The sequence below is a fragment of the Morone saxatilis genome, unplaced genomic scaffold, assembly GCF_004916995.1.
Source record: "Morone saxatilis isolate NCDOM2014 unplaced genomic scaffold, NCSU_SB_2.0 Contig8, whole genome shotgun sequence".
Classification (NCBI taxonomy): Eukaryota; Metazoa; Chordata; class Actinopteri; family Moronidae; genus Morone; species Morone saxatilis.
Window position 1 is genome coordinate 3,751,047 of NW_023340257.1, and position 13,225 is coordinate 3,764,271.

At 40.8% G+C, this 13,225-nt stretch overlaps 1 protein-coding gene and 1 long non-coding RNA gene across 2 annotated transcripts in view; both read right to left on the minus strand.

Annotated features, from left to right (window-relative positions):
* Nucleotides 1-10,858: 10,858 nt before the first annotated feature.
* Nucleotides 10,859-11,486, minus strand: LOC118341528. The gene is made up of 3 exons (XR_004797435.1): nucleotides 11,448-11,486; nucleotides 11,201-11,242; nucleotides 10,859-11,054 (listed from the first exon to the last, which is right to left on the minus strand). It is a non-coding gene; the product is annotated as an uncharacterized LOC118341528 (long non-coding RNA).
* Nucleotides 11,487-12,935: 1,449 nt separating this feature from the next.
* LOC118341955 (alpha-1-macroglobulin-like) overlaps nucleotides 12,936-13,225 on the minus strand; it is a 10,341-nt gene continuing 10,051 nt past the window's right edge. Inside the window, 1 exon segment of the mRNA XM_035680378.1 lies at nucleotides 12,936-13,199. Coding sequence (XP_035536271.1) covers nucleotides 12,936-13,199 — 264 coding nt within the window.

Here is a 13,225-nt window from a genome sequence, read left to right on the forward strand (position 1 = left end):
AACAGACATAGACTCTGAGGTCATCTCAGTCAGTCCCATGTGCATTCGCGCTGGGATTCAGATGTGCGACATGACACTGGTGGTGTCCTCTTGACTTGGCGGATTGTGTGGTCAAGCGGGTGCGAGGACCGTAAGTTTTATCTCGTTACGTGAGTTTAATGACCAGAATTACATAATAGTGTGCGTTTTGTGTCAGGATCGCGCAGTGAGGTCTGTATGTGTGTATGGTTTCTGTGTGTGGTAGGCAGTAGGCATGGGTAGCATAGCCTGGCGGTTCTTGAAGGCTGGAGCTGGAGACCAAGTTCTGTGCGGTCTCCGAGCCCAACGAGGACTGCTGGTCGGATGACCGTTACTTTGATGTCCCAAGAGAAGAATACAACCGCCTCCCTGCAGAAGACATCCAGTTGAAGCTTTCGGTCAGCAGGTTGTCAGGTAGCGTGTCTTTGGAGATCTTTGATTTAGTGTTCGCCACAGTATCAATGGCCACAGGTCGCGGAGTACCCGCAGGCATGTTCTGTGAAAATGCAGACATTCTGTTAAGACCGACAAATTAAAGTCGCAATGCTAACAAATGAACAAATGTTTTCTGTAATGAAGAATATGTGTCTCGCAATTGTAGCGTGTTTGTAACGTGGATCAGACTGAAAACAGATGAGTGAAGACTCTTAGTAGTTTCATAGAGAGTTAATGGCTGCGTCTGGTGTCTCCTAAACAGTAGTGTCACAGGCTGCTTTAGTGCAGGAATCAAGTGGTGCCGAGTTGGAGGTGGGAGGTACGAGGCCAGAGCACATTTGACTCAGAAAGAAGTCAGGAACAGTCGACTGATCAAAAGCTATCACACCATGTGAACCGATTCATCCCAAACAGATAGAGCCGAGTCTACCTCCCTGGACAAACCAGGTAACCCGAGCTGATTTTATATGATTAGAAAGTAATCAAAGACATTGGTGATACACTTCTTCAGCCTATTCTATATGCCATTTATTTTTTAAAGCACTGTTAAATAATCTCTTTTCTCTCACATTTCTCTCAGTATACATTTCCAGAGTTCGTCTCACTTGGACAGCAAACTGAGACCTGCCAGTCAGCTGCGTGGAGTGTTGGACTATCTCTCCTTTCTTTTAGATCTCATTTAGAGGTTGTCTGAGCCTTGATCCTAAAGACAAGTATTTGGGTGGGGTGTCTGAGCATATGAATTTGATTCTAAAGATGAGCCTGTGATATTTTCATTAGGTAACCTGTGAATATAATGTAACCACTGTACAAACAGAGGTTTCTGTGCATCCAACAGACTCCAGGGGGGGACGGTCTTCTCTCTAGGCTGGTCTCGTTCACATTAAAAAAAACCTTTGTCAAGTCAATGTGAAGTTGTAAACGAGTATGTGTCAGGACATATCTATTATATCAATGTTCCAGTTACATATGAATCAAGGTATTTAGTTACATATCAAATATCAGTGACATTGTGGCCAATGCAAAACATATAGTGCACTGTTTTGATAGTGGTGCAGGTGAGCTGGACTATACACACAGCGATTGAGTCAGTATATGTAATATATTGACTTACACTGCGTGATCAATGGTGTATGAGTAATGTCTCCAGTCGCTGCTGGTGAAGCTCTGGGTCAATAGTACCACCCAGGCCCTTTAGGTAAGCTAAACTGTGGCTGGCTTTTTAAATTCTTTGTTGACACTGTTAATAAATCTGTCGACCTTTATACAAAAATTGTTATAAACTATAATCAGAATTACATACACTCGAGACGAGAATTTTATCTGAGTGTTTGACTGGGTTCGATCATAGATCTTTACAGAAAAATGTCTAACCAGGACTTCATTTAGGACCCACTGGTGATGATAACAATGTAAACCAAACTCGTCCTTTAACCAGTACTTTCTCTTTTTCTTTTTGCAGTACAATATCATCGAAATTGAGGTAGGATATTAATCATGCACATTGTTTTTTTATGTACATTTTAGTACTTTTAGACAGACAAACTTTTCTGTGAAGGTGTAACTTCAAAACTCAACTTCCAATTTCTTTATGCGTATGCAGACATTCAAGATTTCCAGGACATAAAAATTGTATGAAATGATGAATGGTAAGAACAGTCAATTTCTACAGCAAACATCACTAAATGAATCTGTTATGTGTAATAGCAATATAAACCAAAAAAACAACTTAAATGTAACCCCTTAAAAATCATTCTTGGGCCCTTTGAATCCGACCTGTAGGCCCGGTTGCTTGGTGTCAGTCCACTTCTGTCCCCTTTTTTCTGTCATCTTTTAGCTCGCCCTATCCAACAGAACAACAAGGCCCATATATATATATTAAAGATACTTTAACTAAAGACACTGAACTAAATCTAACATTTTCCTATATTCCTTGGAGATTCTAGCATCCTGATAACCAGTAATCTTTAATCAGTAGGATTGATGCAGTAGTAGATTTTTTGTTCCCTTTTTTGCACTTTGCAAAACAGGAACAATCAAGGACGAGAGGGCCTGTAAAATAAAAGCCTAGTTAAGTGGACTTAAGTTAAGATTTTTTTCAAACTACATAAACCTCATTTTATGCCATCATTTCTGGTCTTATATCTGCAACAGCACAGAAGCTACAAACCACTGAATCAATATTACCTGTATCAGTTAAGGTGCGCTTACTATTAGCCTGCCAATACACTGGTTGGATTTCTGTTGAGAGCAGTTAATTATATGTTGTCAATTGAAGATTCGCAAGTTTTCTAAAGTGCTTTTGACACTATCTGAATGTAGCACGATTAGCACTGTAATTTCTTGTGGCATGTACATATTTTCTGTTAAGTACCAGTTCTTCCCATTTATCTATCATCAGGATGCTAACAGGAACAGGATTGGGACAGTGGCTGAACCAAACATCCAATGGTAAAATACTGCAGCTTTCTTACTCCCTGAACTCTTGAGGCCCGGAAGGAAGCTACAGCGTTATTGTTGTCGGTTGGTGAAAATAAACTTGCATCACCACTTCAAGGTGGAGAAATATGTACGTTGATTTTTATCCCTTACTTTTCCATCCATTTTTTAATGTATCAATTAAATGCAACAACCATATTTGGTCCCCAGTTTTGCCCAAAATTTGACGTAAAAATAGATTTCATCTGATGAAGCAAACATTGAGCAGGAAGAAAATCAAACTGAAGTATGTGCAAAGTAAGTAAAGGCCTTTCACTCATTCACTCTTAATCATATAAAATTGATTCAGTATGGTGAGTGACTAAGCAGTTTATTTTCACCAACCGACACAATAACGCTGTAGCTTCCTTCACGGGCCTCAGAGTTCAGGGAGTAAGAAAGCTGCAGTATTTTACCATTGGATGTTTGGTTCAGCCACTGTCCAATCCTGTTCCTGTTAGCATCCTGATTGATAGGATAAATGGGAAGAACTGGTACTTAAACAGAAAATATGTACATGCCACACAGAAATACAGTGCTAATCGTGCTGCATGTTGTTGGGCATACATTTAGATAGTGTCAAATTGTATTTGTTATATGAAAAACATTGTTTTCGACCAAATATACACTAATATTAGTGCCCACTTGCTGATATATTGATATCAGTGTGTATAGTGTATTTGTAGATATATGAACAAAGAAGAGCATATATAATTGTTTCATATCCCTTTAACATCAAGTCTAATGCAGTTTGACAAAATCTCCACTTACTAGCTTTTATATCACTGTTTGCATATTACAGTCTTGAATGGATTTTGCGCAGTACAAAAACAAAAACAAAACTGAGCGAACTATATCAACTGATGAAGACTGTAACAGGATGCTAGAATTTACAGTAAACGCTTTAAAACATTGTATGATTTTTTAGTTCAGTTTCTTTAGTTTCAATGGTCAATTGACCTTTAATGTATGCTTTATGGGCTTTTTGGCTTTGTTGGATAGGTGAGCTGAAGATAGACAGGAAAGGGCCACAGGTTGGATTCAAACCCATGGCCACTGCAGCAAGGACTCATGGAACATGGAGCACCAGCTCTACAGGTGAGCTTTCAGGGTGCCCCAAGAATGAATTTTTAAGGTTACATTTATTGTACATTTTCTGGTATGTATTGTTATGACACATAACAGATTAATTTTCATTGATGTTTGCTGTAGAAATCTACTGTTCTTACGTTATCATTCATACATTTCATACTGTGAAATCTTGATGTCAGCATCGACATAAGAAATTTGGGAGTTTTGAGGTTACACCTCACAGAAAGTTTGGTTTGTCTAAAATGTACTGAATGTACATAAGAAAAAAACAGTGTTGCATGAATAATATTTTACCTCAATTTCGATGATATTGTACTGCAAAAAAAAAACAGAAAAACAGAAAGATAGGTTAAAGGACAAGTCGGTTTACATTGTTATCATCACAGGTGGGGGGTCCTTGAATGAGTCCTGGGGTTAGACATTTTTCTGTTAAGACATCTACGGATGAACAGTCAACACGTCAGGATAATCTCCATCTCAGGTGCTATTGTAATCTGATTAATTAGTTTATAACAATTTTTGGTTAAGGGGTCTGCACAGATTTATTGTAGTCAGCAAAAAAATTTAAAGCAGCACAGTTTTAGTTTACCTAAAGGGGCCCTGGGTGTACTATTGGTACCCAGAGCTTCACAGCAGCAGACTGGAGACATTACTCAAACACAACATTGATCCACCAGTTGTAAGCTTCAATATATTACATAACTGACTCCACTAGGTTGGTGTTATAGTCCAGCTCACCTGCCACCACTACTCAAACAGCTGTCACTAATTACTGTTTTTCATTCCACCAATGTCACTTGCATATTGATATGTAACTAAATATTGATTACAATATGTATGGACACATTGATATAATAAGATTATGTCTGACACAATATGTTTTATTAAGCGGGGTACTTGATCCAAAAACTGAAGGTCCTGGTTCAAAACGTTACATTGACTTTTTTAAGCTTAATGTCAAAGAGACCAGCTAGAGAGAAGCGCTCGCGTCCCCTCTGGAGTGTTGCGATGATCAGAAAAACAACTCTGGTTTGTACAGTGGTTACATTCACCATTACAGGTTACTTAATTGAAAATTATCGGACAGCGCTATCTTTAGATTTCATTCAAAATTGCTCAGAACTCCCCACCCCAATACTCGTCTTTAGGAATCAGCTCAGGACACCTCTAAATGAGATCTTAAAAAGACGACAGTCCAAACACTCACCAGCTAGACTGGCAGGTCTCAGTTTGCTCGTCCAATGAGACAGACTCTGAAATGTAACTTGAGGAAATGTAAGAGAAAAGGAGATTAAATTAAGCTTTTACAGCTTCATTCTAATGGGCCACTGATAAATATCAACATATTGTTTTTTGTTACAGGGCTTCTGAATTGCAGCATGGCAGGTGAGCTGCAATTTGGAAGAGGATTATAGCACTTGGTGCCTGGAGGTTGAAGGATTAGGAAAGCAAACTTTTATTAAAAAGTAGTCTTTTAGTAAAAAGGAAGCTTTGCAGAAAATGAAAGTTGCTGCATACAGGATTAACTCTCTGAACAGGTAATTTTGTCTTGATTTTCCATTAACCCTAAACCTTAGAAATGCTCTTCTATAAGATATAATGACATAGTGGCTTATGAGTTTTCTACCCAGTGCTGCTGTTGGCACATCAACATAATTTCTGTAACAGTGGATACTCTACCATAATTTTGTAAATCATAGAAAATCAGCTTAGGGTTACCTAGTTTGTCCAGGAGGTAGATCGGTTTACTGTTTGGATGAATTCTCACTGGTTGGATAGACTTTGATCTTGGACTTTTCCTGACTCTTTTGGAGCTAAAATGTGTTCCTTGTACCCTTCACCTCCGACTTGTCACCACTTCAATCGGCACTTAAGGAGCCTGTGACAAAGAAAGCATTATTTTATGGACACCACAAAAAAAAAAATTAGATTGATTTGAGTAAGGTCAAACTGCTTAAAACTTAAAATCACAAACGTTATTCTGTATTACAAAAACATTTATTTATTTTCAGCATTGCTGAGCTTTAAGTCTTAAGACTTCCAGTTTAAAGAATGTTTTGCATTTTCACCAGAATGTTTGTGGGCATTGAGAAATAAAATCAAAGATCTGAAGAGCTGACCTGAAACTGCTCACAGAATGAAATTGCTTCACTGGATGTTTCCTGGGGAGGTTGTAGTTTCTCCTTTGGACATCAAAGTAACCGTCGGCGGGGCGGCGGGGCGGGGGATGACCCAGCAGGTCGTTCGGTTTGGGGCGCTGCCCAGGAGAACTGCCGCAGCCCAGAGACGCGCGCGCTTCTGCAAGCGCGGGCCCTCCCACGCCGGTTCGAAGGGAACGCGACCGCACGGGGCGCGGGCCGGGCGGCCTTGGATGGCGCCTACCCGCGATGTTACTGGCCTACAGCGGACACAGAAACATACACACAGTACAGTAGGATACCTCACTGCGATTCTGGCAGCAAGGAAAAGAAAACCACCGCTATTATTATTCGTGCTTACAGATAGGGTAAAGGATTGGAAACTTGGGACGGCTCGCTGGCCAGTGTCTTGCCTTGACCCACACACATCCAGCTCAAGAGGACACACAGGTGTCCATGTCCACATCGTGGAATGTGCCCAAGATGGACCCCCATGGACTGGACTGAGGCTACAGGCCCTCAGGCGAGCTCTGTCTGTTAAAAAGAACCGTCTCCAGAATCTAATCGCGCGTTTGCCGTTTCGCCACCCATACCACCACAAGCACGCAACGAGCTCCTAGTTGGGCGCGTGTCTTCCTGTGTTGTAGTCAATCATTCTACAGAACCCTGTGTAGCCGCGAAGCAATTTTCCTTTGGTTGACCCCCCATGCTTCCTATTCATTTATAAACTGAGGCGGGGGCCGGGGGGCGCGGGCGGGGGCGGGCGGCGCGGGCGGGGGGACGTGCCAGAGGGATTCACAGATTGGGTTTTTTAGATCCAAGTCAGGGTCACAGCAGGATCATACTTCGGACTAGCCTATTTTGGTCTCTTGTCGCTTGATGGTGTTAGCAGTTCCTTTAAGGTGATAATGACAGGAAAGGGGTGGGTGAACGCGAGCAAGAGCGCTCGACGGAGGGTCAGTTCGAACCCTGGCCGTGGGCTGGGCCAGCGAAAGGTCCTTCCAGCCGTATACCCCTGCCTTTTTTGAAGAGTGAGTTTTTTTGTGTGGTTTGTCTCTTCTCCTTTTTTCTCGCGTGAAGCACAGACCTTGTTTATCGTCCGCGTAAACAAACCAAAAAGACTGAGTTACGGAATTCACCGAAGCAATTTGAACCATTAAACTTTAAGTTTCCTTTAAATTTTCCTCAAGTAAATTTTCAAACATACATTTTTTTGCGATATTGCCACCAACTCGATACATATTTTGGTATCTGCTTGAAATCAAGGCCTATCACGCAGCAATGACAAACCACCACATGGTGGAAGAGGAACTTTTCTTTTTTTTGGTTCACAACCTCTTTATTTGCATTGTGGCAGTTTCTGTACTTGTTCAGGCAAAGACATTACATGTTTTTCTTACCTTAACTTTTTCAAAATTGGCAAAAATATCCTTGAAAAACCACTTCACTGATCGACGGCAGGCATTTTGGATCTCTCAATTGAAGGCCCTCTGGTGCATGAATTACTGATCCCTGGTGGATTATCCATGCACTGTATGTGTCTGATTTTATACATCAGGTTTTTCAGGAAAAACAATATCACATTGAAGATGTAGAGGTTTCTAAAACTATTCGAGTACTATTCGATGCGAGGCAGTTGAGCGGAGTGGCGAGTGGTGGTGAACATTGAAGACAAGTTCACCGAGGAGCAGAGTAAGGAGCCAGAAGAGAGACACAACAAGATACGGGGAGCACACAGAAGCCAGAGGAAACACAAGGTGGGGGAAATACAAGAAAACACAAGGGAAAATACAAGGGTACAGCTGTGGCCATGACATAATTCCCACCGTGTCTCATCTTTTGTTGTTATGATTGTTTTCATCATACAATACAGCTGGATAATTTAACCTTTAAATTTTGTATCTTTTTAATTGTTTAAAATTAGACCTACTGTAGCTTCATCTGTCAACATTATTCCTGTTATTTTTGATAGTTTGACCCTTTTAATCATCAGGGAGAAGTTGGTAGGAGAAGAATGGAGATATGGTCTGATGGAGATGTGGACATGCCGGTGGAATTTAAGTAAAACAGTCCTGAGGTCTGTTTGATTAAAATCACCATCTACAATAAAAAATACCATCCAGTAGTTTTGTCATGTGACCGCTGATGATCTCATACAGTTCTTGTGAGGCGATGAAGGCGAAACTCCTCTGGAGGCCAGCAGCAAATCTAGTTGATGTATGAAGTAACCGCAGCAGTGCCCTGTAAACACTGTGTGATGTTTGATTTTGCCATATAAACAGTGATTATCCTGATTAGGCCATTTTCCAGTAAACAAACCTGTGCGGACTCTGTGGTCATCCTCAAACAACGATGGTGGGATACAACACAAAAAAGTGCAACACCCACACATGTGCTGTAAAGGCCAAGGACAAGAGAATCAATGACCAAAAAAACAGCAATGTAAAATGTGCACATGTTGGACAGAGAAAACACAGGGTTTGAAAGTGAAGGAAGCTAAATATGAACAAACTCACTCAACAGAGTAAGCCATGTTCATGCTTGACGAGTCCTACCATAAATACCTACGGCATAGGTTTGGATTTTTAGCACCTGCAACACTATACTATGCACATACAACCCAAAACCATGGCAGATGCAGCCTGAATGTATGTGTTCAAATTAGACCTGCTGTAGCTTCATCTGTCATTACTATTCCTGTTATTTCTGATGGTTTGACCCTTTTAATCAGCTGGGAGTAAGTTGGCAGGAGAAGAATGGAGATATGCTACGAGATATATACGGTCATTGTCTTCACTATCAACAATTTCCACTCTGCCATCAGAGTTCAGTTCAGAAAACACAAACAGCCAATCACAGTTCTTGTTTTTATTATTTAATCCCAATAGTGGAGAGATGACAGAAAAGAAGTGAGAGAGAGATGCATGAATGAATTGTACCAGAACTTTCTTCATTTGGCGATATGAATTCAATTAGATGATGTTCTGAAGTTTAGAGAATTTATGCAGTAGCTAATCTCAGCTGTCAGAGAACATTTACAAGATGTATGGCAGACGTTTTACAAGATGTATGTGAGACGTGCTCGACACAGGTTAAAATGTATCTACTATAAGGGAGAGTTTCTTCCAGCAAAACTTTCAAGATAAGTTACAGTCATGTCACTGGTTGTAGCTGTGAGCCGCTTATGGGTTGAAAAGCCCCTATATTGGCTACCTGAAGCTAGACGTTGAGGTGCTTAGTAAAATGATGCCCAGACGAGGTGTGCTGGTAGTAAGATACCTCCCTGAGCAGATAAGGTAAGAATAGGTTCCAGGTATTTTGGGTATGAACATTATTAAGGGTTGTTACCACAAGCTCTTGGTTAGTTGTTTGACCTCCCTGCAGTAGTAGAAGCCCCCGAGCCATGGCAGTGAGCCCTTCAGATGTGTCATCAGGCTGAAGTCCAACATACAACAAAGGTCCCTGGCTAAAGATGAACTGGGGATGTTGCAATATCTTAACCCATAGGTTACCAAGGTGTATGAAGTGGGCTTAAATCATGATCTGGGTGAATACTCAATTCTGATTGGCTGCTGGGTGTCCATTAAGTAAGAGATGATGCCCAACAAGGTGTCCATGGAATTAATGGACCATGTGGAGGCCAAAACGTCAACAACGTCCATTAATTGTTGATAATGGACACCTCGTCTGGCATTATCCTTTACATAGAGGACACCTACTATATAGCTCCAGTGAAATTGTCTGTTCACCATTCAAAATAATGTGCTGAAATAAATTGAATGGAAACAAAATATAGCTAAATATTTCATTAATGTATCTTACTACAACGAGTGTATTCCTCCAGTGCCTCATCTTCTAAGCACTACAGGATGGTGACTGTAACATATAAGCCACTACTGCCCCACATCCCATTCACTACTTCACTACACTGTCGCTACTTCAGGCTGCGGTCGTCAGTACACATGCTTGACTTTACTTTACTTAACAATTGCACTCTGTCTCATAGCTGAGCCAAAGCGCTCTGATTCTCCCATTGCCAAGTCATATCAATGGTTCCTTCAATTTACTGGGGAACGTTTTATTGCAATAAAACCTTGTGGGATGGTAATGATTCTTCCAGGTATTAAGAACCAGGGAAGGGTTATGGCTTGTAAAAGCATGAAAATATAAAACTCTTAAGCAATACCTGCTTATCCTTCAGAAGGTTGTGTGTTGCTAAAGCTGAGCCAAACTGTCACTGTGCGAGAGGCAGTGTACAACCTGGACAGATGGCCAGTTAATCAAAGTGCTAACACATAAATAAAGGCATCCATTCACACTCACATTCATACCTTTACAGCCCCTGGAGAAAACCCAGGCAGGCACAGGGAGAACATATAAACTCTACACAGGAAAGCTGGCAGGTTGGATCCCACAACCTTCTTGCTGTGAGACAACAGCGCACGGCCTATGTGATTTTAAAATACCACAGCCTAAATAACATACCATCTTCCAATCAGCAAAATCTGATGTACATTATATAAAACGGTACTTAAATGAATGACTCCTAAGAAAGCCGAAAGAACACTTGTTGTTTTCTTGAACGTAATTCGACTTTCCTCATTAATCTGTCCTGCACAACTTCTGGTCAGTGGATGAAAAACAACATACAACAATACATAAATAAACTGCAGAGAGAAGAAACACTGGAAAAACAGTTAAGTGGGACAATTTATTTTATTGTCCAATAATTTCTCTTAAAAGCAAAGACATGTTAACTGTTTGTGTAAGTTTACATAAACTAATGGAGTTACACAGGGTACATAAAATGTATCTGTAATAAAATGCAGGGATTTTTGAAATTATACTGGAATCAGTGATGAACCGAGGACTGACCACATGACACTCTTCAAGCTGCAAAAGAAAGAATAAAAGAATAATTCACTTACAGTCAGTTGTTTAGTTAATTTACAAAACTGGCTCATTTAAGTCTTTTTGGACATTAAATGGCTCTTGTAATAAACGTGGTCATGCTTGTGTGTGTTATTACAGATTGTTACCTGCAACACAAGGGAAGACATATTCTGTTTCAGCCTGGTCACCTAAGGATAAAGTAAGAAGTAGAATAGAGATAAAAGAGAAAAAACAAAAAAAGTCAAACTTTCTTCATGTGTTCAACAGTCTAACATATTAAAAAATGGAGTACTTTGGAATTAGAACTCTGATAACTTTCAGTTTGTTTGTACAACTCGACTAGGGAGTTTGTCAGTGTGTGCTATGATATCTGTAAAAGGAATTAGGGTTCACTTGGCTGGTAGTAGTCAATAGATCTTGACCAACGGCTGGCTTTTCAGCGTTTCTGCACTGGCAAGCCTCGCTGTATGAGCTCTAAGCTGTGGTTGATGGGTACTGTCCTTTTGATAACTGTTGGAAGGAAACAAGACGACGGCCAACTCAGTAATGAATCTGGAAGAGCATCATTTATTGTTCCTCCAGTGTGAAATTCCTCTCCCACACATCTGTATGTAAGCAACAAGAACATCGGTCTTCTTTTGTTCATACGCGATCCACCAGCAGAGCACCTCTTGAGCTGGTGAGGGACCATATTCAGTTGGCGTCATTTCCACCAAAAACAGATGAAACTATCCACTTTCTACTCAGGTTGACTTTACTGTAACTAACTCACCCTCTTCACAAAGCACTCTTGGGTCACCTGGGACAAATCCAGAGACGCATTTCTGACTATCCAGGATCACGGGCCCATGTTTGACTTTGTGCCCCTCCCCTTTCTCTATATCTGCTACATCCACGCCAGACCATAAAGCACACTGTAATTTCACTAGATAGATTTGCACTATTTTCAGAATTTCAGAGCCAACCATATTGAATAATATACCAGTTTAATAATACAGTTTCTTTTTTAATATCGTCAAACTGTCAGCACATTCCATTTCCGAATCTCTCCATGTCCAAGGAAGGCACAACGCGGTGACACTGGAGACAGGGCTCCCATAGCTCACTGACGGCCACGTCGGTGAGCTGTGTGGTTCGTGATCCAACCAGACGAGCCTACTGTAGCTCAAACTGCTGAAAAGTTAATGCTGGTTCTGAATAGAAAGGTGTAGAACCAGTGCATCAAGTTTGTTGGTATGCCAGGCTGCATAACATTGTACACGACAGGGTGCCAAGTGCTTAGATGTTAGACTGGATCTGTATGTAACTTAATTACACTCAGTCAACTTCTTACCACAGCTTCATATTACACTTGTTACAGATATCCTACAACCTCAATCTATCAATTTTATTTAATTTAGTCAATATAATACATTATGTTTTGAATTAATTAATGATATCTAATTCAGTCACTTAAACCAGTCAAAATGTTAATTAGTCGAACATTTACATTCTCACACTCTCCAAACTGCTTATTCGTTGATGCTCAACTCATAAAAAATTTACTAGCACTCGGATTAATCTATCAGATGTTCTACAACGCGTTTCTTAAATTGACAGATTGATAAATGGCAAATTTCGGAGATGCTGAAATTATACTTCTGACGGAGTAAAATGTATAAGGCTACATTTGATATCCACAATTACTTTTGTAAGATACATTAAATTTCACATTGTGGGCTATCAAAGAAAGGTCACAAATCTTACCATGACAGGTCATTGATTGCTCAACTAGACCCATCGTCATCTGAAGATATCTTCGACGGTACAATCCCCCCCCCCCCAAAAGAAAGAATGCCTCCAACTTAGGCAATAATAGCAACAAGCATTTGTTGTATTATGTCAGAGATACCAGCCAAAACTGTCAATTGTACTGACTCCTTCAATGAGGTTCATATCATTGACAGTCATTATACGTGAGCCCAGAGCCTTTTGGTCTGTGAAGGTAGTAGAACGGTTGAAGACGAAGAAAAGAGTCCAGACCTGCGTCAGTGCTCCGCTCTCCTCCGGTCGGCTCAAGAAAAATGCTCCGGAAACACCCAAAGCCGCCCAGACCGGCAACTGGCACGCGTCAGCGGTTCTGGGACACCGCGCCCGGCGTACATACTCCCCCATAAACACATCAGGCGCGC